Source organism: Mus pahari, chromosome 2, assembly GCF_900095145.1.
Source record: "Mus pahari chromosome 2, PAHARI_EIJ_v1.1, whole genome shotgun sequence".
In the NCBI taxonomy this organism is placed as follows: domain Eukaryota; kingdom Metazoa; phylum Chordata; class Mammalia; order Rodentia; family Muridae; genus Mus; species Mus pahari.
The window spans coordinates 130590250-130614049 of record NC_034591.1 but is presented as its reverse complement, the minus strand read 5'-3'; the positions used below and the strand labels follow the sequence as shown (position 1 = coordinate 130614049).

Here is a 23800-nt window from a genome sequence, read left to right as displayed (position 1 = left end):
TAAGAAGTGCTCATGAGGTGCCCCGTTCTACATGGGGCTCATTCCCCCCATCCGCAGGGGACTCTACAGTTCCTTCAGAGTCCTTTGTCCCCACCCCTGGGAAATTTCCTGTGGACTTTTCTTCCTCTGTGCTAGCTTCACTGAAGCTCAGCCACTCTGCCGTGTGAACTTCAAATGGAGGAGGCACCGTCATTGCTTTCTGCCATGGCCTGGGGGTGTGGAGTGGAGGGGTTTTCCCCACCAAGCGTGTGCAGAGTAGTCACTGAGCGACTGGCTTCTCTGTGGGTACCTTCCCAAGTGATGGGGGCCCATGGGTGCTTTCTGTTCTGGGGCTGGGCTGCCCTATAGCTGCTGTCCTGAACGACTGCTCCTATTTTGGACCCCTTTGGAACATGTTGCTGTGGTGATTGTTTCCATAGCAATGTCTGTTGCCCCAGCAGGCAGCTGATGAAATGGCTCCTGAAACTCTGGGGTCCATGCTGAGCCTGTGTCCTCCCCACTCCGAGGACCCTGCCAGGAGTGTTGGGAAACACTGGGCACAGAGTGTGTGGTGTGGGCTGTTTGGCGTGGGTTGGTCTGCAGGGGTAGTGCCTTCCCTGGGCTTCATAGAGTTCTTCCTCTGCTCACTAGAGTCTTAAAGAGGCATCCCTGCTCTGGAGAGGAAGAAGTCCAAGAAATAAGGCTGGGAAAGGAACAAGAGGCCAGGGAGGGAAGAAATCTCCCACCTTCTCTAGGTCTGGGGATGAACGGTGCTTAACCAAAGGTTAACAGAGAGGATGCCAAGGCCTATCCAGACCAGCCAGAATCTGTGAGCCAGGCAGGCCAGTACAGGATCCATGCTGAGCTACCCTGTGCACTATGGAAAGTTCCAGTCTGCCCTGTGGCCAGAAGCCGTACAAGAAATCCCACTGGGGTGCATTACAGGTCACTGTATATTTGCAAGTTTATATCTTGCTGTCTAAACTGGCAGGGTTTTTATTTTTCCTGGTGGATCCTCAGAAGGTCTTTCCCTCCCTCCTTCCCACTAACAAAATGGCATTTGTCGCCTGTATGTGAAGCTGACGCCTGTTTGACGGCCAGCCGTGCATCAGTGGTGATATGAAGGGAAGTGAGTGGTCACAAAGGTGGCTTTTCTTGGGTACCACAGCGCCTCAGATGAAATTGACTTCACGCTAATATGACTCTTAATTGTGACTGGTGGAAATAAGATTGGTCAGGCCTCAGAAGCCAACGTGTAACTGCCCAACAGAAGGCTTTCTCTGAAGTTAGCTCCCTTAGGACTTAGAATGTTGAGAGTTTTCATTCAAAGTAATTATAACTCCTGTTACAGATTTTAGGAGATACAAACCCCTTAGTATTTGAAAAGCCATACTGTCTTGATTCACAACCAGGCACAAATTTGTCTCTCAGCTCAGCGCCCCTGACAACAGCCCAAAAAGCCAGACTGACTGTCAAAGCCCTCGTGAGCACCTAACTGTGAAACACATTTTGAGAGTTGCAGCTTGGGACATGGAGAGGTGGCTCAGTGGTTAAGAGCACTTGTTGCTCTTCCAGAGAGCCTGGCTTCCATTCCAGCATCCATGTTGGGCAGCTCATAACTGCCTATAACTCCAGCTTGAGGGGATCCAACAATCTTTCTGGCCTCCATGGGCATTGTACACACACACACACACACATTTCAAAAAAAAAAGTAATAAAAACAGCAACATCGGCTTGTCAGCAGCAGTTTTGTGCACTTTCTTATAAAGGTATGGGGTTGCATTCCTGAGAATCAAAGGGCCTTCCGAGTTTTAACTTCCCTGTGGGGACTGCTCACGATCAGTTTCCCTCTCTCTGCTGTTTATAGCAACTTTTCGTTTTAAACTCTACCCTGAGGAGCTAGTGCTGGCAAACCTTGTTGATGTCAAATGTCCCCTGCTTGGCAGTGGCTGCATGCCCAGACCGTGTTCTGAGAATGGCAGGCTGCCTGCTGTATTGCCAAAACTTTCCACACAGAGAGTTTTGCAAGGGGCCCAGGCCGGGCGCCAGGGAGCTGGGGGACTGTGCAGACCACAATGGGGCGCTCCTCCCGCCTGGTGATAACATCCTAATTCTCTTTGCATAGGTGAAGCTTCCCTCAGGGGAGAACCCAGGATGCAGACCCTCCCGGTGGCCTCTGCTCTCAGCAGTCACCGCACAGGCCCTCCTCCCATCAGCCCCAGCAAGAGGAAATTCAGCATGGAGCCCGGGGACAAGGACTTGGACTGTGAAAATGATCACGTCTCCAAGATGAGCCGCATCTTCAGCCCCCATTTGTAAGTTCCACCCTCTTGGGGATCTTGCCTGCTCTGGGCTGGGCTGTGTTTCCCCGTCACCTTTCCGCCTATCACGTCATCATGATTTCATTAGTTATCGATAGAGGACGTTGTTTATAAAAGATAGGTGGTGTTTATATGCCAGGAAGGTGTTGAGCTGACTTTAGTGACTGGTGCAGAAATGACATCTTATTTCTTATCAACTCCGACAACCTCTCATGTTGGTGAGGAGCAGCTCTTAAGATGAACTACGGGTACTGTTTGGAAAACATGGCTTTTGCTTGCTAGTTTCCTCTGCTGGCTGTTATGCAAATCGATACTGGGTGTTTGTGAGTTACCCAAGTGAAGGCTGTTGCATGGGCGTTCAGTATTGAGCCCCGTTGTGACCATGCACCCCACCGTGCACTGTGCAGCTGGGGGTAGCCTGGAGCCATGGTGACATCTCTTGGTGTCAGATCCTTGATTAGCATTGCAATTGATTGGATTACCTTCGTGTCTTCTCTGACCCTCATATTCTCTCTCTCTCTCTCTCTTTCCAGACAGGGTTTCTCTGTGTAGCCCTGGCTGTCCCACTCTGTAGACCAGGCTTGCCTCGAACTTAGAAATCCACCTGCCTCTGCCTCCCAAGTGCTGGGATTAAAGGCGTGCGCCACCATGGCCCGGCTTTTCTTTTCTTTTCTTTTCTTTTCTTTTCTTTTCTTTTCTTTTCTTTTCTTTTCTTTCTTTTTTTAAAAAAATATAACTATTTTCTTTCTTTTATTTTTTAAGATTTTATTTATTTTTATGTGCATTGGTGTTTTGCTAGGTATGCTGCTAGGTCATCTGGAAGAGCAGCCAGTTCTCCTAACTGCCTAGCCTTCTCTCCAGCCCATCTCTTAAACCCATTTTCAACTTGGTCTGGCCGGCTAAGACAATGTGTGTTACATTGCACTTTCAGGACTTGGTGTCTGGACTGTGGCAGTTGTGTAGCCAGTCCCTGCCCCTGTCCCCATGTGCAGATGAGTGGTTTGTAGTCACTGGGGTCGCTCCCCAGACCGGGCTGGCTGGTGCTGGCGGCAGCAGGTGCAGTGCAGGGTCCCTCCTGAAGACTGCGCTCTGCAGCTGGAGGCGGCCCTGGCCTCTGCTGCCTCAGCCCGCGTCCTCGCATTCCGCGCATGCCAATCTGCCTGCTCTGTTGTGTTCAGTCATAAGACACTGACAGAGGTATTTATCCTCAAATAAATCACTGTAGTGTTAGTCAGAGGCTGAGCCTGCAGTCTGGAGCCTGGAATTTGCTACACTCAGGAATCCAGCAGCGGAGGCTGCGCAGAACAGCGCCCTCTCTCACTCACTGCCTGGGAGGGACTCGGTGGCGTTCCTCGCTGAGAGGTCTGGCGTCCATGCTTGTACTACCCTCCATCCAACTTCCCCAAACCCAAATCAGAGACTCCTGACTCTTTGTTTTATGTTTTCAAGGGAGGGGAAGGGAAGAAGAGGCAGCCTTGTGACTGTGTAGACTGCGGCCATGCTTTAGTTGAAGCTTCCCAGCTGTGAGGTGTATAGACCTGGTGTTTCTGGGCCCAGTGTCCTTGCTGTCAGGTGGCAGTGATCGGGCTGGCAGACTGAGAACCTCAGAGTTAAATCAAGGAAATACTCAGGTGGATACGGTCTTATCATTCATAACCTCATTGTGCAGACGTTGGCTGTGGGGACAGCAGAAAACACGAGTGTGGAGAGTGTTTGAGAATGTGTGTCTTAGGCTGGGTGCCCTGGCTCAGATGCCACCTTCTTCTTGTCCCACGGGGCAATGAGTATGACCTCTTGTTAGATTATTTAAAGGATCTAGTGCAGCGCCTGGTGGCCCGTCTTACTTGTTTCATTGAGGCTGGATCTTACGTGACCCAGAGTGGCCTTGAACTCACTAGGTAGCCCTGGCTAGCCTTGAACTCTTGATTCTCCTGCCTCTGCCTTCCCATCATGGGCATTATCGACAGGCACCATCACACCTGGCTGTAGTTAACAACATTAGAGTATTAAAACAGTTGAGAAATCATTTATTTTGTAACTCCTTGGTGATTGAAAATAAGAGCTTGAAATACTGGTCTGTGTCGACACTCTAAAGAGCTTTAAGCCTCTAGGATGGTGAGGGATAGCAGTAGTATGGCTGCATGGTGACATCTGCCCGGTGCCCAAGGTCCTCACATAGCCCCCAGCACTGTGGAAATGAGAGAAGAACTGTCAGATTTGGGGCTCGGCTCCCAATTAGCATCATTATGTAAAGTTTGAGGCAAAATAGAAACTGTGCCTTCATTCTGCCAGACTCTCTGGGCTCCCAAAGGGAAATCCAGGTAGGTGGATTTTCCCCATTTTTTAAAAATTACAGTAAAATACACATATAAATTCTGTGTGCATGTTCATGTATGTGCATGAAAGCGCACATATGTGTAGGTATGTGTGGAGACCTAAGATTGACACTAGGTGTTTTCTCCATCTTGCTCACTCACGTTGTTGGTACTTGGCATGTATGTTGACTGACTTGTAGATGTGTCTTGTTTGAGCTGTGGCGTGTCCCTCTTTATTTTGTGGCTAAGAGGACATTATCTATGGGGTCACAAATGACCCTAGTGCATCTTGAAAGAGGATGCGAGGTGTTCTGGCTTTCTAGAATCTGCTAATGGTGTGTAAACAAAGCATGCCTTGTTTGCTTTACTATCAAGGGGACTGCGCTGATGCTGAGGAGGGCACGTGGTTGAAACACAGTCTGAGCCACGAGCAAAGAGGGGCTTGAAGATGCAGTCCTCTGACCCCATGGTGCAATGCAGACCAGGGCAGATGGAGCCAGTGAGGGGTTCTGAAGTACAGCGGGAGCTTTGGGGGGCTGGGGGGCACCTCTCAGCTCTGGTGCTTAGTCCTTGTTACCTGACTCAGGTCTACCCTGCTAATTTTCTTGCCAGACTGGTGACTCTGAGGAAGACAATTACTTCTGAGGAACTGTGCTGAGAACATGGATGTCGGGGAGTTGGCTGGGTGGGGCGGGATTACTACCGTGGAGGGAGGGGTCAGTGCAGCCTGTCTTGGGGGTGGTGTCCGCCTTTATTTTTGGCTATTCACAGAGCCCCATGAGTTCAATTCCATCTGGTCTCTCAGCTGTCCCTGGGTCCCTCCGTTTTCTCCTAGCCTCATGGCCACTGTCGCAGAAAGCCCTGGTTCCCCAGCAGGTGTCACATGGTGGTAACTACCAGGGGGAATCGAGTCTTCTGATACAATGGACACTAGCCACAGCTTGGGATACAGGCTTCACAAGAGAGAAAAGGTGGGGACTGGGGATGTGACTTAGTGGCAGAGCATTCGAAACATTTGTTTCAGTCCCAGCTTCAAGACGTTTAAAAGTTAAATTAAGAAAACTTGAGAGCTCCTCGTCCTCAGTTGCCCTAGCTACATTTTAAACTCAGGAGCCACTGTGGCCAGCAGTGTTTATCCTGGGCAGCCAGCACCAGAGCCCGGCTGTCCTCTCAGGGATCCCTGCCCAGCTCTGTGTTTCTAGACACTTGCCATTAAAAAGTCCTGAGTTCCCGTCTGCCATTGCTGTTCTGTCCCTGCCCAGCCCTGTGTGTGCACTCCACATGCTCTGCTCCTGGGTGCCAGGCTGAGGAAAACCCCAATAAGAGTTTGGTGTGTGACCAGGTCCCTTTTCATGTTCTTGCAACGCCATCCATTCTTGCCCCTCCCCCCATCAGAATGGTTGCAATTATCTGTTGCCGTTTGCATTGAGTCCTAGATATTTTTCCTCACCTTTGTTGACTTTATATTATCTTGTTTGTTTGTTTGTATTTTGTTTTTGTTTTGTTTTGTTTTTTGTTTTGTTTTTTTGAGGCAGGGTTTCTCTGTGTAGCCCTGGCTGCCCTGGAACTCATTCTATAGACCAGGTTGGCCTCGAACTAAGAGATCCAACTACCTCTGCCTCCCGAGTGCTGGGATTAAAAGAGTGCTTCACTATCCGCCACCGCTTTATTTCATCTTTAAGATGTTACCCTGCTTGCAGCAGAAACTGTCTTAGAAAGTGCACCTGGGCGAAGTGTGGCTCTATCCCCTGTGAGCCACCAACCTTCCAAAAGCAAGTGTGAGTTCTCACATCCTTTTCCTTACACTGAGCCACACAGCTCACATGGACATTGGCAACAGGTCACCGTGGTGACCCTTCACACCAGCTCCATTTCTGTGTTGGCAGCTGCATAGTGGTCCAGGCCCACACACTCCTGCCTTCGCTGGCTAGTCCCCTTGTGTAGGACCCTTAAAATCATTCCCAGTGCTTACAGAGTGATGCAGCCTGGGAGGCTGTGCATCTGCAGTGGTGCAAGCTTGCAATGCAGCTGTGCTACTTTGGGGCTTGTTTGGGGCTGCGTGGCTGGTGAGTCCTGGGGAGGGTCCTTTGCTGACCAGGAAGCAAGACTGGATTCATTTACAGCAGAATGTCCAGGTGAGAGCTGTTGAGTTAGGCACCTGGGAGCAGGCAGGTGTATTTATGGAGTGCTTACCCAAGGCTACTTCTGTATTAGACAACCAGAATATTCTACCTAACAGTAGACATGACCTTTCTTTCACCATAGATGAACTTCCCTTTATCCACTTCCCTGCCTTCCAGCCTGCTAGCTTATTTGAGGTGTGTTTTTTTGTTTGTTTTGTTTGTTTTAAAGAAACAGACATTGGGGGACTGGAGAGATGGCTCAGTGGTTAAGAGCACTGACTGCTCTTCCAGAGCTCTTGAGTTTAATTCCCAGCAACCACATGGTGGCTCACAACCATCTGTAATGGCATCTGATTCCTTCTTCTGGTGTGTACAAAGACAGAACACACATACACACATACATACATTCCTATATATCCATTCTAATGACAGGCACATGGCACACACTGAGTGACTTCTGTGTACTTCTGTGTTGGGTTGTGGGACACCTCTACCCAGGTGTGCCTCAGGTGCAGTGGGATCCCCTTTTGATCACTGGGATGTGTGTGAAATATCCACCCTAGCCTCTGAGCAGGCAAAGCTCAGGGGCTCCTGCTGGGGCCAACACCCCTTGTCACCCCTGTGAGCTGCTTTTTCTCCACTTCTGACTTAGACAGATCTGGGGGCGCACTTTGTAGCCCAAGGGCCTTTTGTCTCTTTTTCTGCTTCTCTTAGGGATCCACTGGGTATTTACTCTTCTCTCCATGGGGTGAGTGGAGAGCATGTGAACCCCAAGCTGGGACTCTGTTGGTGTGTGAGAAGGTTGGAGAAAGTGTTTGAAGGACCCCGCATTTAAGGGAGAAGCAGATCACTGGCGAGGATGGGGTTCGTGCTTCCCTGTGGGTTTGTTGACTGGGGCAGGGGAGCCGTGGTTTTTACTGTCCCGCATAGGCTCACTGTGCACCCTGACTTGTTCCCCGAAGCAACCCTGCTTCTTGTTTCCTGAGTCCCTTTGGTCCTGGTGTGTGCTACCAACATTAAGACCGAACTGAGAGGAGATTGAGCAGTTGGGCAGGTGTTGCTTCCTTAACTTTGCTCAACTGAGACTGGAAGGCAAGGAGCCTTCCCAGGGCAGCTGGTCCGCTGAGGTGTTCAGCAGAGGGTGTGGACATCTCGTCACTCAGCATGAGGCCGCTGCTAGAGAGGGCTTTCCTGACAGAAGCCAGAGTGCACTGGGTACCAGCCGTGTGCCAAATCATGACCTTGTGTCCTCTTGTTCTGGGATGTCAGTGTTCCTGCTTTCTCCCTTTTAAGACAGCAGCATGGGACTTCTGTACCTCTGTGAGGGTCCACCTCTGGCTGGTGATAACCACAGCAGGCTTTCCCACCTTCCACTCCCAGCAGCTGCCTCACAGTGGCAGCTATGGCATACGCCTGAGTCTTAGCTCTGTCACGAGACTTTATTGGTGTACCTTTTGGACAGACTCACATTTCAGGACAATCAAAATGTAATTGCTGGTACTTTGAGGGGTGACAGCTGCTCACGATGGCCCCACCCACAATTGCTGGCCCCTCCCATATCAGTCACTAATTAAGAACATGTCCCACAGGCTTGCGTATAGCTTGATCTGAAGGCATATCCTTAATTAGGGTTCCCTCTTCTCAGATGGCTCTAGGTTGTGTCAAGTTGACATAAAAGCAGCACACACACACACCTTTTTTTTTTTTTGAGGCAGAGTCTCTCCCTGAACCTGGAGCTTATCAGTCACGCCAGTATCCCTGGAGGTATTCTGGTGTTTAAGGGACTGTTTTACAGCCAAGATCTTAGTTCCCTGAGCAGAAACTCAGAAACCAAGCCACTGCTAAGTTGGGATCTCCTTTCCTTTTTTCTTGCTTCGACTTGCCAACAGAAGTTAGAAGAGAGCCTATGTCTTTAAAAAAAAAATTGCTTCTTGACAGAGAAGTGTGATCTCAGAGCTGGCTTGCCTGAGATTAACTGTGCCTTTCACACTTTAGTAAGAGCTGGGGAACTAGCCTGAGCTGTGCTAGACACACAGCTGATTTTTAGCAGAGGCATGGGTGGTTGTGGCCACACCTCCTGGGTTCTGTCGACCGCCTTTGCTAATGAAGTGTGGTACCTTTAAGTAAAGGTCACAGGCCTGACCTGGGCTGTGTGGGTTTCTTGTTTGTGAGGCTGGAGGCATTTTCTCATTTTCACAGTTGAGCTGAAAACAAAGGCCGCCTTATCCTAGCAGGGAGCTGCTCTTAGAGAGCTGACGTCAGCCTTTTCCTGGCCGGCCTCGCCTCTGCCTTAAGAGTCTCTGCAGAGAGCTGCTCAGGCAGGCCACCATCTTGCTCCTGGCATTTTTCTGGCTGAATAAGGAATAACACATGAAATGAAGAAATGCCAAGGGTGTCAGGAGCCAGGGGATGGAACAAAAGCACTGTCAACCAAGTCCAGTCCTGGCTGTGTGGGGACTAGCCAGCTTTGTGGCTGTAATCGGTCCTGGGAGTTACAGAAGTGGGTCAGAACTTTGGGGAAGGGACACTTACCAGGAGCGAGAGTGTGTGCAGGGTCATGTTCTAAAAGGTCACACTGAAATCAGCAAAGCAGGAGTGATTGATGTGTTACGTCAAAGATATTTATTCAAAATTAGAAGGTTCCCTGCCCAGGCCCCAAGGCGTTCAGCTGGGGACAGAGATCGCAGCTGTTTGGAATACAGAGGGTTAATCTGGGCATTGCCTCGTTCAGAGAACTCTTCTTGCTGGAACACAAAGCCAGCCTGTCCTGAAATAAAGTGCTGTTCTCTTAGGTCTCTGAAAGATCCAACTGAGGAAAGAGGGGAGATAGAGACACTGCTGAGGGGTTGGCCAGGGTGTGGGTTGATGGGCGCCTCCTCTCCTCTGAGATCTCCCACTCCCTACTCCCTGGGCCTGGCTGGGCAGGAGGAGGCCAGAGGAGCTCTGGTGTTTACACTTGACCAGCATGGCAAGTGTCTCCTGCTTTGCTGTATTGCTTGGTTGAAACACTTTTTATTTTTATAGTATCTCCTGAGCATACTCAAAGAGCTTAAAGCCGTCCTGGGGTCTGGTGACGGGAGAGAAGCCTGCCCAAAGGAGGATCTGAATTCTGGGGCCTCAGCTCCCTGGCTGGCAGAGAAGCTGGGCCTCTGCTGTTCCTGCTGCTTGGCTTCTTGTTGCCTCCCTCAAGGAGACCTAAGAGATGGCATAGGATGCCAGGCCCAGTGGTACATACCTGTGACCAGCATGTGAGAAGCTGAAACAGGATTGGAGAGTCCGTGGCCAGCCTGGGCTACATAGCAATAGTCTCCAGCAAAGGAACTCATGGATCATCACAGGGACAGCTTCCGCACTGAGTGTCGTGGGAGTCTGTTGGCTCTCATTAGGTCAGCTGAGGAGAAGCAAGCCAGGGGCTCAACCGTTGCTGAGGTTGTCTGTCTGAGGAGCTGCTGGGCACGTGGAGGAATGTCTATGCAAATTTCCAGGTTCTGTGTCAGACAGTTTTCGGCCCAGAGCTTCTCCAAGGGAAAGAGCTCTGGGGCCTGTGGTAGTCTGGCTTATGGTCCTTCACAATCTACGCGTTGAAGCCCCTCTCCTCCAGTGCGATGGTCTTTGGAGTTCTTATGGTTAGATGAGGTTAGGTGGTAAGCCCTGCTCGGGTAGGATTAATGCCCTGGAAAGAAGAGCCCACAGCACACTGTTCCTTCTTTCTGTATGAGGACTCAGAGGAGGATGGCGAGCGTCGATGACTTGCCAGCGATGCTGCATGCTGGTCGTAGGCCTCCAGGGACTGCCGTTTAACATGTGTTGTTTAGATCTGTGGCTGATTCACTGTGGAGGGTAACTTCTCAGAGACTCGACCCCGACATAATGAGCAGTTGATTTCAGAATTCCATTGTAAACTTTCAGACCCTCAGAGCTTAACTTGGAAAATGAAGTGGCTTGGTAATTCCCCAATACAAGGCCACCTTTAACAGAGGGAACTATCAGGGCGTCCACTGAGGATTGAGAGATTGAGGAAGCTGGGCCAGGTTCTCGCTGATGCTCTGCCCACAAGGTGGCAGATTTGGGGGACACTTGTAATTCCATGTTGTGATGACTCCAAAAGGAATCTCTTTTGGCTGATCCTCCTATGACCCTAATTTTTGTATTCCTCTTTCTATCTTGGGGGCCACTCTTCCCAAGATTTTCCTTCCTTGTCCCCTCCCCCCACCCCTTTAAAAAAAAAAAAGATAGGTTTTCTGATGAAGTTCTGGTTATTCTGGAACTCCCTATTAAGACCCAGGCTGGCTTCGAACTCATAGAGATCTGTCTACTTCTGTCTTCCAAGTGCTGGGATTTGTGCGTGCCACCATGCCCTGCTATCCAGAAACTTTATGAGGGATTCTGTTGCTATGACAAAATACCTGAAGCTGTTTAATTTACAATGAAAAGAAGTTTATATAGCTCACTGCTCCAGGGATGGAAGTCTTGAGATTTTTTGGCTGCTTCTGGTGAGGTTTATGTGCTGTGTCATAGTGGAGTAGAGGAACAGAAGAAACAGAAGGCAGAGGCTCCTGAGAACTAATCCACTTCCCTGAGAGCTACCACAGTCCCCGGAGAAGGAGATGGAATCTTCTTCAGGGTACTCCCTCCCCATGCCACCACATCATATCCATCATATCCAGCGACAGATAGAGTCTATGTGTGGCATTTATTGTTATCTCTGCTTCCAGGCTCTGCCCTTCTCATTGGCTGACCCTCTAAGTGATGTCATGCAGGCTGTGGCTTACATTGCCTCTATACATGGAAGAGTTTCATTGTTATGTATGGTGAAGACCCACGGGTCACACAGAGCTGCCTCCTTTTGCATGTACACATGTAGGAACTTCTCCATGTGACACTCCTCCATGTTCATGGTTGATAAAGAGCTTTCTATTTACCTCAAAAATTACCTCCTGTCTCCTGCCCCCATCTCCATGTTGTATACACTGCCATGTTCTGCCGACTCTTTTCCATATAGGCATTGGCCTGGGTCACACTGTAGACCCCTGTTCCCCCATGCAAATCTCCTTTCTGGGTCAGGTTTCTGAAGTATTTATCTCTGTGGCTCTTGGCCAGCTATAGGAAATCACTGTGCAGACCTGAGTCTCTAGCTACTCCTGAGCTATTCAGAAGCCCCTCCTCCAGAGATGTCAAGTTAACAGTCTTCCTATAACAAGATGGAACTCTCTGCTCGCTTCTGATTGTTCATCTATATCAGGGCTGGGACTTGTTCAGTCAGTAGCTCTATACCTAGTGGAATGCCAGATAATCCTTGGGGCTAGGTCATTCTTGGAATAATAATGGAACAAAAAAGAGACCTTGAAACTCTCTTCCTTTTTATGGAGTTTAATTTTAATCCCACCACTCAGAGGTAGAGGCAGGCAGATCGTTGTGAGTTCAAGGCCAGTCTGGTTTACATAGTTAGTTATGTACTGTCTTAGGTAGCATTGCTTAGGGTACCTCCTGTTCTGCAGCCATAATGCTCATTTCCAGGCTGGAACAAAGTCAACTACAACTGTCCTGTCCCCCCTCTTCCCTGGGTCCCCTTGGACCTGTGGAGGCACTTCATTCAGCCTGCATCATGGGTCCTGGGTTACTGTGTGAATAAAATGCCTTTTTTTCCCCATCCTTCTATTTACATTTCATTTTTTCTGCTACTGGCACCAGACTGGGTAGGTGTGAGGCATGTGGAAACCAAGGATGGAGTATAGCGGAGTGAAGATTGCTGGTGTGGTCCAGGAGTTGCAGACCACAACACAGCCAGACATCTGAGATGAAAAGAAGGGAAAGGACTGTCTATGTGGCTGGAGAGATGACTCAGTCGTTAAGAGCACTGATTATTCCTCCAGAGGACCAGGGTTCAATTCTCAGCATCATGTGATACTCCCTTTCTGGCCTCCCCTTGTACCATACATACATATACATGGTTTATATACATGCGTGTATACATACATACATGCAGGCAAGCACTCATACACATTATCTTTTTGTAATATTTTTAAAAAGGGTTGCCAGGTGGTGGTGGTGCACGCTTTTAATCCCAGCACTTGGAAGGCAGAGGCAGGCGGATTTCTAAGTTCAAGGCCAGCCTGGTCTACAGAGTGAGTTCCAGGACAGCCAGGGCTACACAGAGAAATCCTGTCTCGAAAAACCAAAAAGTAAGTAAGTAAGTAAGTAAATAAATAAATAAATAAAGGGTAGACAGACACTCTTATCTTGGGAAAACAAACACGTCTGCCCCCAGGTGGCCTTCACGTTTGCCGCCAGGCCCTCCATCAGGGCTCCACTTTCTAGCAGATTCACTGTGTTCATCTGCTTGAGAGGCAGGCAGCTCAGGACCAATGCCAGCCACTGTTTACCCTCCCACCCTCCTGCTTTGGGTCATGCTTGGCCATGTGTTTCTAGGCAGAGCAGTGAGCAGGGCAGATGAGAACTGGACCCTCTGAGCTGCCAGGAGCCGTCCCCTTCACTCCTGCCCCTCAGTGAGCTAGGCCGAGCTTGGCCAACAGGTCTTCCTCCAGAGCCTGTGTGCGAGACACCACAGGGTCTGTCTATAGACTACAGAATAAAAGCCACATTCCTTGTGTGACCTTCAAGGATGGAGGAGCCTGTTGCGACAAACTCCCTTCCCAGGAAGCACCTCCCTGGACTTTCACGGAAACTCCGTGGTTAAATTTTAAAAGAATTCATGGAAATCTCCATCTTCCCTCACTTCAGGCCAACTAAGCATGAGATGAGAGTTGTTAGCCTGTGTGACAAGCAGCTCTGACACAAGTCAGGGCCAGTACATAGGATGGCCCCACTCCCCTTTGTGACCTTCACCATGGCATCTTAATGCAGTCGTTTCCCCGCTCTCACCCGGGCCAGCTCTGGTGGTGCCACCCTGGAGGGCTCCTGGCAGAGAGATCTCCATACATTCCCCAGCCTCAGATTTAAATGGGGTTGTTGTGGTCTGTGTGTCCAGCACTTACCCTCCCCACCCATCCCCACGTCCTCCATGGAGACACTTTGTGTTCTGGAAAGCATTTATCCCTGTGATCGGGCTGCTGGTAACTGTCCCATGTCCCAGCACCTTTGTTTACTGTGTGTAGACAGTGACGGTCTGTCAGACCCTTCTTCACTGTCACTGTCGCCTTCTGCAGATTGCCTTGTCTGTCTCTGTATAGTCTCCATAGCCTGAGCGTCACAGGGCTTCTGCCTCAGCTCCCTCCCCCACCCAAGCAGCTGGGTGGGGCTTGTGGCTTGGGTTTTTTGTTTGTTTGTTTGCTTGTTTGTTTAGCTCTCCAAAAAGGCTTGTTCTTAAGTTTATTCATTTTTTTAACTCGATTATTAGGGGCATGATGCAGTTACAAATAGGTTGCTTCGGAGATTTTTATATAGGAGAGCTGTTCTAGAAAGGGTTTGGTGGTAGGTTTTGGTGACAAGGGACCCAGAAATTGTCCTGGAGGGTCAGTGCCCACAAACTCTCCTGTTGAACCCATGGCAGGGGCTGCTTGTCTGTCAACACCAGGGTGATACTTATCCCTATCAACCGACCCATTGTGAAGTAAGGATGTGGCTCCCTGCCTGCTTCTTGTTTTAGCTCCTCAACAGAGCTAGGGCTGTGAGAGCACTTTGGTTTGCAGGTGCCTGAGAAGTCACTACACAGTGCCAGGCCAGGCCGGGGGAGCAGAATTCAACACCCAGAGTGCAGGTCCTACTGAGTGTTCACTCCCTTTACATCTCGGAGAAGCTGAGCACCCTCTGAAAAATACAAAAGGATTTAGGGCTTGTGTGTGGCCACCGTGTGGGGGAAGCTGAGTTTCAAAGGGGGCACAGGGGAAAGCCAAAGAGAGAGGTCTTGAAGGAGGAGGCAGGTTTGGGGGGCACACTGCTGAGAGGCCAGGGTAAACTCAGCAGCTTACCTCTGCCCTAGGGTGGCTCGCTCACCTTTCCGTAGCTCGACCAGTGCTCCAAAGGCCACCGTGTCCAGCCAGCTAGTTAGACAGTTTAACTTAAACAAGCAAACTCCCCAAACAGTGCTTGTATTTATTCGTGGCAAAGGTTTCATTTCCTTCCTAACCCAATCAAAATTGTTCTCTTGTGGTCATCAGTTGCTTACTTATTGATAATTCATTTGAAGCTCAGGTTAACACCCCCTCCCCCTTTCTTTGTCCCTGCCTTGCTGAATATGGGACCTGGTTAGACAATCTGAGCTATAACCAACCCTCCGGTGGAGTCTGTAGACTGAAAGCTGGAAATGTGGGCATGTGTGTACTGGGGAAATGTGGGCATGTGTGTACTGGGGAAATGTGGGCATGTGTGTACTGGGGAAATGTGGGCATGTGTGTAGGGATTTTGAATTTCCAACAGCAGCAGCAGCAGCAGCACACTTGATAGGTAACTGATATGATGACTTCTTCTTCTTCTTCTTCTTCTTCTTCTTCTTCTTCTTCTTCTTCTTCTTCTTCTTCTTCTTCTTCTTCTTCTTCTTTCTCTTCCTCTCTTCTTCCTCCTCCTTCCTCTTCTTCCTCCCTCCTCCTCCTCTTCCTCCTTCCTCTTTCTCCTCCTTCTTCTTCCTTGTTCCTTCTTCATCAGAGAAGAAACTGGCCTTCGATTCACTCTATTGTCAAGAGTGGCTTCTGCTCCTTCTGCCTTCATGTCCCTAGTGTTGGGGTCTGAGGACTGAGACCCCAACAGGCTTCATTCACGCTGACCAAGTGTCCTCCCACTTGAGTATACCACCAGCCTTGCATGGTCTTGGGACTTTGGGCTTGTTTGTCACGTTTCTTTCATGGGGCTGTAATATGTAATATGTGAGCATGCTTCCCAGTGCTAGGAGGGGGCAGGGACAGGAGCATTTCTCCCGAGAGTCCCTCGGTCCTCCTCAACTTTCCTTTCTTTAAGGATTGCCTCTGTGAGGGTTAGCACCCTCACTCAGAGCCCTGCAGCTCTCCGGGTGTGCCTGCTAGCCTTGTGCAGTCTGTGACTAACTGTCCGGTACGCTCTGTCTCCCGAGGTCTTCCAAGTATTTACAGTGTTTGTAAAAGAAAAACCTTTCAGGCTATGATAATGGTTCAGTTGGTAAATAGTACCTACGTTGCAAGCATTAGGACTTGCGTTCTTCCATCCCAGAACCACGTGAGAATGCTGGTTGAGGGTGCTCACACCATAACCCCACGCTGAGGCAGCAGTTCCCTGGAGCTCCCTGGCTGGTCAGCAGAGCCTGTGAAAAAGACACAGACACGGTCTTTAAAAAACAAAACAAAACAAAAAACAAAAACAATAGCAGCAGCAGCAGCAAAAACAAGTGCAAGGTTGATGGTCTGAGGTGAACTGAATGGCAGTGGAGCCTGACCTCTGTGCTGGCACACACACGTCACACATACACACACACACACACACACACACACACACACACACACACACCCCTACCTCCCCAGCACGCAGAATGTTTTGTTTGGATACAGTTGGATCACTTACTAGATCTTTTTCTGTAGCAGGAAAACCTTCCAAAAGTGTTCTAGAAAGGACTGAACTCTGTTGAAGAACACATATCATGTGACTAGGACGGGGCCATAGTGACTGCTGAGTAGTCTCGGGATGGAATGAAGGAGCTTTATTTGCATGGGCCTCTGTGGTCTGTTTCTGTGCTCTTCCTGATTGCTTCCACACTAGAGGTGGTGGGAACTTGAGGGGTTTAGCCCTGGGGAGAGAGGTGGGGTCTGACTGTGGAGTGGAGCTGAACAGGGCTCCTCACCCCTTGGAGAAGGGGTAGGTCAGCATCCGAAGGCCTCCCTGGCTCCCTCTCCCTCCCTCCTCCCTCCCTCTCCCTCCCTCTCCCTCCCTGCGGAGCTGATCTGGGAGTGTGTTAGACTTGACTCTTGTTGGGTATCCTTAGTAAACTCTGAAATCAAAAATGCAATTGTTTTTATTTAACCATTTTACCAGATGTTCCCTTGGGCTTGATGGATGTAGCCTTTACTAGAAAGTTACACTCCTGAGACGCAGTGTTATGGACACGGTTGCTACAGACAGTGACAGTTGGCAGGTTTGGAAGACAGCCTTTGCATCTTTTCTTTTCTTTCCTTTTAAATGTGTTTTCCTCCCACAAGAACTGCTCTTTCATTGGCGCGTCCATCCTGTATGCTACAGGTCTGGCTTACAAGAGCCTGCTTGATATAAATGCTGTTCTGTTGTGGTGTGAAAGGAGCCAGCGGGCCCATACATGTTGCAAGTAAAACTCCTTAGGATCTGAAGGAACCAGGCAGGCAGGTGACTCCCCTAGAAACCAAGGCCGCTGGCCTGGGATAAGGTTCAGAAATCTGCAGATGGGACTAGATAATGCGCTCACCAGGGCTAGTTATGTCTCAGTGCTGGCCTTCAGCACTTGTAACAGAACAGCCTCTCAAGTGGGGTTTGTGAGAAGGGCAAGAGGACCAGAAAACCCACAGAAGCTGAACTGCAGGCCTATCCCCTCCCTCCTGCCTCGCCCCTTCCTGCCAGCATTTCCTTTGGCCAAGTTGTAGAGTTTGCTAAAAGCCTGATGTTGTGGAAGGTAGGGAAACAAAGAAAGAGGAAGTGACTCGCTGTAATTCTGACAGCAGATCTGTTTTCTCTGAAAATGGAACTGCAGCGATGCATGCAACGTTCTTGGCAGGCGGCACTCCGTAAATAACGCCTCCCAGGAGTTCCCAGCCTCTCCCAGGCCCGCAGGAAGCTTCCCCTGCAGCGCGGGGCAGGCGGCCCCGCACCTCACACCCTCCTCCTGGGGACTCTTATTCTGACGGGGTGCGCACCCGCCTTGCCTGCCAAGTTTGTGAGGCCCCAGGCTTTCTTGTGGGAGGACGCTGGGCTGTCTTCATGCTCCTTGGCAATGATTAAAGTGAGGTTAGTACCAAAAACCCCTTTCATTTTATTCCCTTATCCCGCCGTTTTCAAAGCAGATGGCAGCGCTGTATTTTCAGCTGTAATTAATTTAAGCTGGGGGAGGCAGAACTGATGGGCTCAGCAGGGATGTTCCTTGGGTCCCTGTCTCCTGGCCACCCGCACCTTGTCCCAAGCCAAGCCCTGTAATCACCAGATCTTTCTGCTAGGGCGAGGGGGCTGTCACAGAAGAGGAGTGTGGAGGTAGCTGGCAGGATTAAGGAGCACCCAGGCTCAGGTGAGGCTGTCACGTGAGGGGGGCAGATGCTGGGGGCCCCTGTTCCTTCTCAGCCCAGACACCAGGCTTGTGCTTCTGCTCTCAAGTTTATTCATAACAGAAGACAACGAGAGAAGCACTTGGCAGAGTCTAGAGGCTCTGACCTCAGCCGCTTTCCCCTGGACACACCACTCAGGTTCCCTTGTTGCTCATCATCAGCCAGCGACCTCTTGACCTCTCAGAGGTCCCAACTTTTGTCCCAACTCTGAAGAACTTGCACAATAGCTCTAGCAATCTCTACCCTCATCCACTCTTGAGACCTGTGCCCTGGCCAGCTAAGCTGCAATCCTGCCTTGCCCCTGGGAGCTCGGGGAGGGACCTGTGGGTTAGAGTGCCCTTGTTGTAGGAGTGGTGCAGACACACCGAGGACTTGGTCCCACCACACACTGCTGCCACACAAGTGGTAGCTATTACTGTTACCATTTAGCCACCCTCTGAAGACTTGAAGCAATTGTTCCGGGCTCATAGTGAGAAACGGGAACCACAGTTATGTGGCTGCGAGTCTCCCAGACTCACAGCTGATCGCAGCCACAGTCCCTACTGTCTTGTGTCCTGGTGGCAGGGAGGAGGGTGTGCACTAACTTCTGTGGGGGCATGTTCAAAGTGTTTGTGAGTGTCGCTCCCACAACCCAGGAAGGCTGTTTATGAAGGCTTATCAGTTCTGTGCTGGAGGACCAGCCCCGTGCTTGCTCCCGGCAACCTTTCTTTGGTTTTTCTGTCGTGGTAAGGAGGTACAAGTGGTGAATGAGAGACACGTTCTAGAGCTCCAACCTGATAGACTGCTGGTGATCTGTCAGAGCTTCTAAGGGACTGAGTGTTAGACTGAGAACCACACTGTGAACCAACAGTTCCTCTTCTGGGGACTTACACAGGATGATTGAAAGCAGAGTGTACGAGGTCCTGTTTGAACACCTAGACTCACAGGAGCTCTGTTCACATAAGAAGTGGGAACAGCACAGGAGAGTGCCCACTAATGGGTGGGTGGCTAAAAGCATGGGTCTCCGTGTTACAGTGGAATACATTCAGCCTTAAAGAGGCAGAAAATGCTAACACATACTACCACACATGGGTGAACAATGAGGATTCGCTAAGCAAAATAAACCAGAGTCAAAGCATTGATGGTACATGAGCTGACTTATGACAAGGCCTCTAGCATGGAGAACGGTTGGGTCATTGTGAGGTAATGTGGAGTGGCTGTTCCCTGCACTGACTGGCCTGGGGTCTTAGTGCTTAGTAGAGACAATAGAGAACTCTTAGAAGTGGGAGGTGGTAAATGGTTTGTATAGTGTGTGAATGCACTTATTGCTACTGGACAATGTTCTTAAATATGGCATTGTAGGGGCTGGAGAGATGGCTCAAGAGTTCAGTTCCCAGCACTCATATGGTAGCTAACAACAACCTGTAGCTCCAGTTTTAGGGGATTCCATACCACCTTTTGCAGGCAAACACTTATTAACAAAAATAAATCTTAAGGGAAAAAAATGAATGGTATTGTATCCCTTACACAGAAATAAACTGCAGGGCCATTTGGTTCAACTGAAAAACACTTGTGAGTGTAACAGGGAAGCAGTGTCTAGTGCTGAGGTTGGGAAAGCCAGCTGTCCAGCTGGATCCCCCCATGCACGGGTGACGTCGGAGGACTCCGGGGCAGTGACTTCAGTTGAATGGGTTCTGAAGAGGAACCACCAGAATCTGGCTTTTGGAAGCTCTTGTAGAGTGGATAGGCGGAGGGCTAATCCTCTACATGGGTCTAGGGCAAATGCTACCTCAGCGTTGAGCAGGAAGTCAGGCCCCATGCTATGGTTTTCCCTCTTCAGAGCTCCAAGGTAGCTCTAAAGATGACCATAACGGCCAGGGTGTTGCTCAGATGGGAGCAACCACCCAGGAAAGCAAAGTTGCAGCTCAGGGAGGGAGAATTCTAGATGCTGACAAATGCTTACTGTAAGGGAGGTTGAAGCAAGAGAATCTCAAATTGGGGCAGCTTCAGCTACATAGCAAGCTCCTGAAGTGGCAGTCCAGAAGGGTACTTTTGAGACTGAGAGATGAAGTAGGCCTTTAAGTGATGGCCTCTGTGTTTATGGGGAGCTTCTAAGCTTGGAGGAGACCAGCCAGGTGGAGGTGGCGCAGGTCTTTTTAATCCTAGCACTCAGGAGGGAAAGGCAGGCAGATTTCTGAGTTCAAGGCCAGCCTGGTCTACAGAGTGAGTTCCAGGACAGCCAGGACTACACAGAGAAACCCTGTCTTGAAAAACCAGAAAAAAAGAAAAAAAAAAAAAAGAAAGAAAAAGAAAAGAATGGAAAGTCTTGAGTGGTAACCCACCTAACCAGTTGCTAGCCTACTGGAGTGTTTCCAAGGACCAGGGTAACTCTGAAAAACCATCTTTGCTTAAAGTAATTTAAAGCTTATTGCTAAATTCCATATATGTATTAAAAGAAAAAATGTCCTTCTCTTCTCCAGTTTTTGGAGAGATGGAGTTCAGCAAGGACAAGCCAGGCTCTTGGAGGCAGTCACAGCTCTAGACACGGAGGGTCCATGTGGTCCAGACGGGAGGCCTTTGGACCCTTCCTTTATTGATAGTGTAATGTGGAAGCCATGCTAAGTGTCAAAAGATCTCTTTTCGGGTGCAAATCTAATTGCCAACAGAAGAATCTCAATACCCAAGGTTTGTGGAGCTACGCTATGGCGTGTTAATGGCTGAGTTTTTGTTGCTGTTATTCTTGGTTGTAGTTTGTAATTTCTAAGGTCAAATTTATTTTATAAATGTGTGTACACTATTGCTGTCTTCAGACACACCAGAAGATCCCATTACAGATGGTTGTAAGCCACCATTTGGTTGCTGGGAATTGAACTCAGGACCTCTGGAAGAACAGTCAGTGCTCTTATCCACTAAGCCATCTCTCCAGCCCTCCTTTCTGGTTTTTATTCAGTGTTGAATCAATGTGTGAAAGAGACCCCACAATAATTTGGAACCTGTTACCCCCAGCCACAGACTGCTAGCACTCCTGTGCAGCACGTGGCAGTGTGTGGTGGGTGTGCAGCCATGTGGACTACACATGTATGTGGGATGCAGGGTGTCTGCCCCAGAGCAAGTCTCAGGTAGAGCTGAATAGAAAGGAAGGTTCGTATGACCTTGCCTTTCTTTTTAGATTGTTAGTTTTAATTTATGTGTGGGTGTTTGGTATGTGTAGTGCCCACAGAGGCCAGAAGAAGGCGTCAGATTCTCTGGAACTAGAGTTACACATGGCTGTGAGCTGTCATGTGGGTGCTGGGAATTGAGACCCAGACGTCATCACCTTCTTATGGGACACGGGCACAGAGCACTGAGGCCTGGGCTAATCCTCACGCTGTTCTTGTTCCCACCTATCATGTGTCCTGATCTCCAGTTCAGAGATTACTGCTGTGCTGAAAGACCAGCCCTTCCCCGTGCTCGGGTCCCCTGGCAGACGACTCTGCAGTGATGTTCAGTGCCAGGTACTGCTGTGGAGTAACTAGTTACTGCTGTGGGACGACTGGTTAGTGGAATGTGCAGTACTGCTGATGGTCTGGTGTTTGAATCCTGGCAAGGCTGGCAGGGGAAGACTTTTCTGGTAGCTGGAAGGGATAAAGTTCCCAGGTTTTTCCAAAAGAGAGACATGGCATAGAGACGCAGTCTCTGGAGGCACCTGCCACCCATCCGAAGGCAGGCTTTCTGCTGAAGCGTTTCTGTTCTGAGTGGCTTGTCTGAGGAACAAAGTCACATCCCAGCAGCCATCTGTGCAGCCATCTCCGTGGCCGCTGCACGCGCGCGTGTGCTCCCCGCAAACCTTGGGTAGGGTGAAGCTTCTGATGTTCCCACCCAAAGTGATTTGCTGCAGACAGAGGAAAAACTAGAAGCGAGCCTTCCTAAGATTTAGCTTGAAGCTTGGAAAGACCTCATAGCAGTGGCACAACAGTGCGGAGCGTGTCTGTTTCCAGACCTCCCCTCTCTGTGGATGTGTCATGTAGATTATCCTCCTAGAGTTTTCCCTGGAACCCTGATGGAGGCACTACCCTGTCTGCCCAGCCTTATGAGCCCCTCTGGTGCTGAGGACTCCCAAGAATAGGTTTGCTGTTTGAAAGCCTGTTCATTTACAAAACTGCCCGGTGCTGTTCAAGACGCCAGCTGGTCCTACTCTGGTTGCATCCCTTAGTGGCTGGAGGGACTGTCTCTTCTCTCCTGGTCAGCCATGACATGTTGGGAGCTTTGGAGCTGCATACTCTACGGGAAGCTGAGGGTGGGAGATGGAGGCAGAGGGAAGGTGATCTGCAGGGAACTGGTACGGGATGTCCGGCATGTTCCCAGCCTCTTCCTTCACCCTGTTCTTCAGTCTTCATCCCAGTAGTCCAGAGTCCTCCCTAAAGTGTAACAGTATAAAGACCAGCCCAGTGGTTCCTGTCCCTGGGTGGAGAGGGCGTGGTCTCGAGGTTTCTGCCCATGGCAGATGGGGCAGCTGGTTTTCGGCAGGAAGAGCCTGATGTTTTCCGTCCCTCTCTAGTTTGAGGGCTGCCTAATGCCAAAAACATGATAGCGGTTGTACTTTTTAGTATCATTCATTGAGAGACTGCATAATGGCGAAAACAGCTGTGCGCCCAGGAGCAGCAGGAATCTTAAATGAACATTTATTAATCTCAGCAGCATCTCTATTCATTAGCATCTGCATGTGCATGTGTGCAGCACATGATCTGCGGGCTCTGTAAACCGTGCTTGGCATACACATGGGTTCTTGGCCCATTTGTGTGTAGTCCCTGGGGGCTTGTGGCCACAGGTGGACCAGTTCTTGCTTGGCTAACACGGGGGAGAGCATGGTGTTCCACCCCCCAGTCTCATGGCAGACCTGATTCTCAGGCTTCCGTTTCTCTCTGTTGTCTCAGCTAATGATGTAAAACACATGCAGACAGTTCTGGTCAGGGGAAACTGGGGCTGGAGGCAGAGTGGAGCCCCAAGTATGAGGCCCAACCTGGGGAAGCTGGGAGAACTTGGCCTGTGAGAGGAACTGAACCTCTGTGACACAGAGCCAGAGCCACCATGGAGTCACCTGGTTATTTCGCATCTTTTTAGTACTTGGGGTGTGTGGTATTTGGGCGACACAAGGGAAAGGAACTAACTTCCTGGACCGTCCCATGGTTTGCATTGGGAGGAGGGTGAGCAGGAGACTGCCTCAGTGGGGCAGTGCGCTGTGCCTTCCAAGGGGAATGCTTGTAAGAGCCCTGCGTTGCTGTCACCGTGACAGGAGGAAGTGTCGGTATGGTGCCACAGACAGGTCTCTAAAATCACATGGAATTTCTTCTCTTCCCTAGTTGAGGCTTGGACTTCAGCGTCCAGGAGCTTTACCTGGGTGCCGCAGCCCTGTGGCTGTTGGTCACAACTTATAGGTGTCCTTGCCTGTTACCTTGTTGACAGCTGACAGCTGAGCAGATGGAGGGGTCAAAGGAGCAGGGTGGTGGTGGAGGGGACATCATGACACAGCTAGGCTCCTTCATGACTCCTGGGCTCAGTCATGGAGACAAGTGACCTGGTCCTCATCAGAAGGGTGGCAGGGGTAGGTGGCTCAGGCTGCTCGACCCAGGAGCCCTGCACTGTTGCCTGCCTGTTCTGGGACTTGGCAGATCTGTCCCTCCTCCCCTCTTTTCCTCTTACCCCATAGTTTAGCACTGAGGGAAAAGTGGGGGGACAGTGCTCCCCGGCTGTGGAAACCCAGGCGAGGTCATCCCTTCCAGTGTCACCCAGAGTTGCTGAGCTGAAGGTCAGATGAGAGCCAGTGCCAAGGCATTCAGCCCCTCTCTATGCAGGTAGTGGGTGTCTCACTGGCATCTGGAGTGGCTGGGCCCAGGGCCATG

General features: G+C 50.1%; 1 protein-coding gene across 4 annotated transcripts in view; it reads left to right on the top strand.

Moving 5' to 3' along the window:
• Vgll4 (vestigial like family member 4) overlaps positions 1–23800 on the top strand; it is a 109343-nt gene that overhangs the window by 77611 nt on the left and 7932 nt on the right. For 3 of the 4 annotated variants that reach the window (XM_021191673.2, XM_029535351.1, XM_021191672.2), the window contains one exon: positions 2105–2294. In XM_021191673.2, coding sequence (XP_021047332.1) covers positions 2105–2294 — 190 coding nt within the window. Of the gene's footprint in view, positions 1–2104; positions 2295–17035; positions 17632–23800 lie in introns of those variants that run through there. The other variant, XM_021191674.2, reaches the window with a different exon arrangement.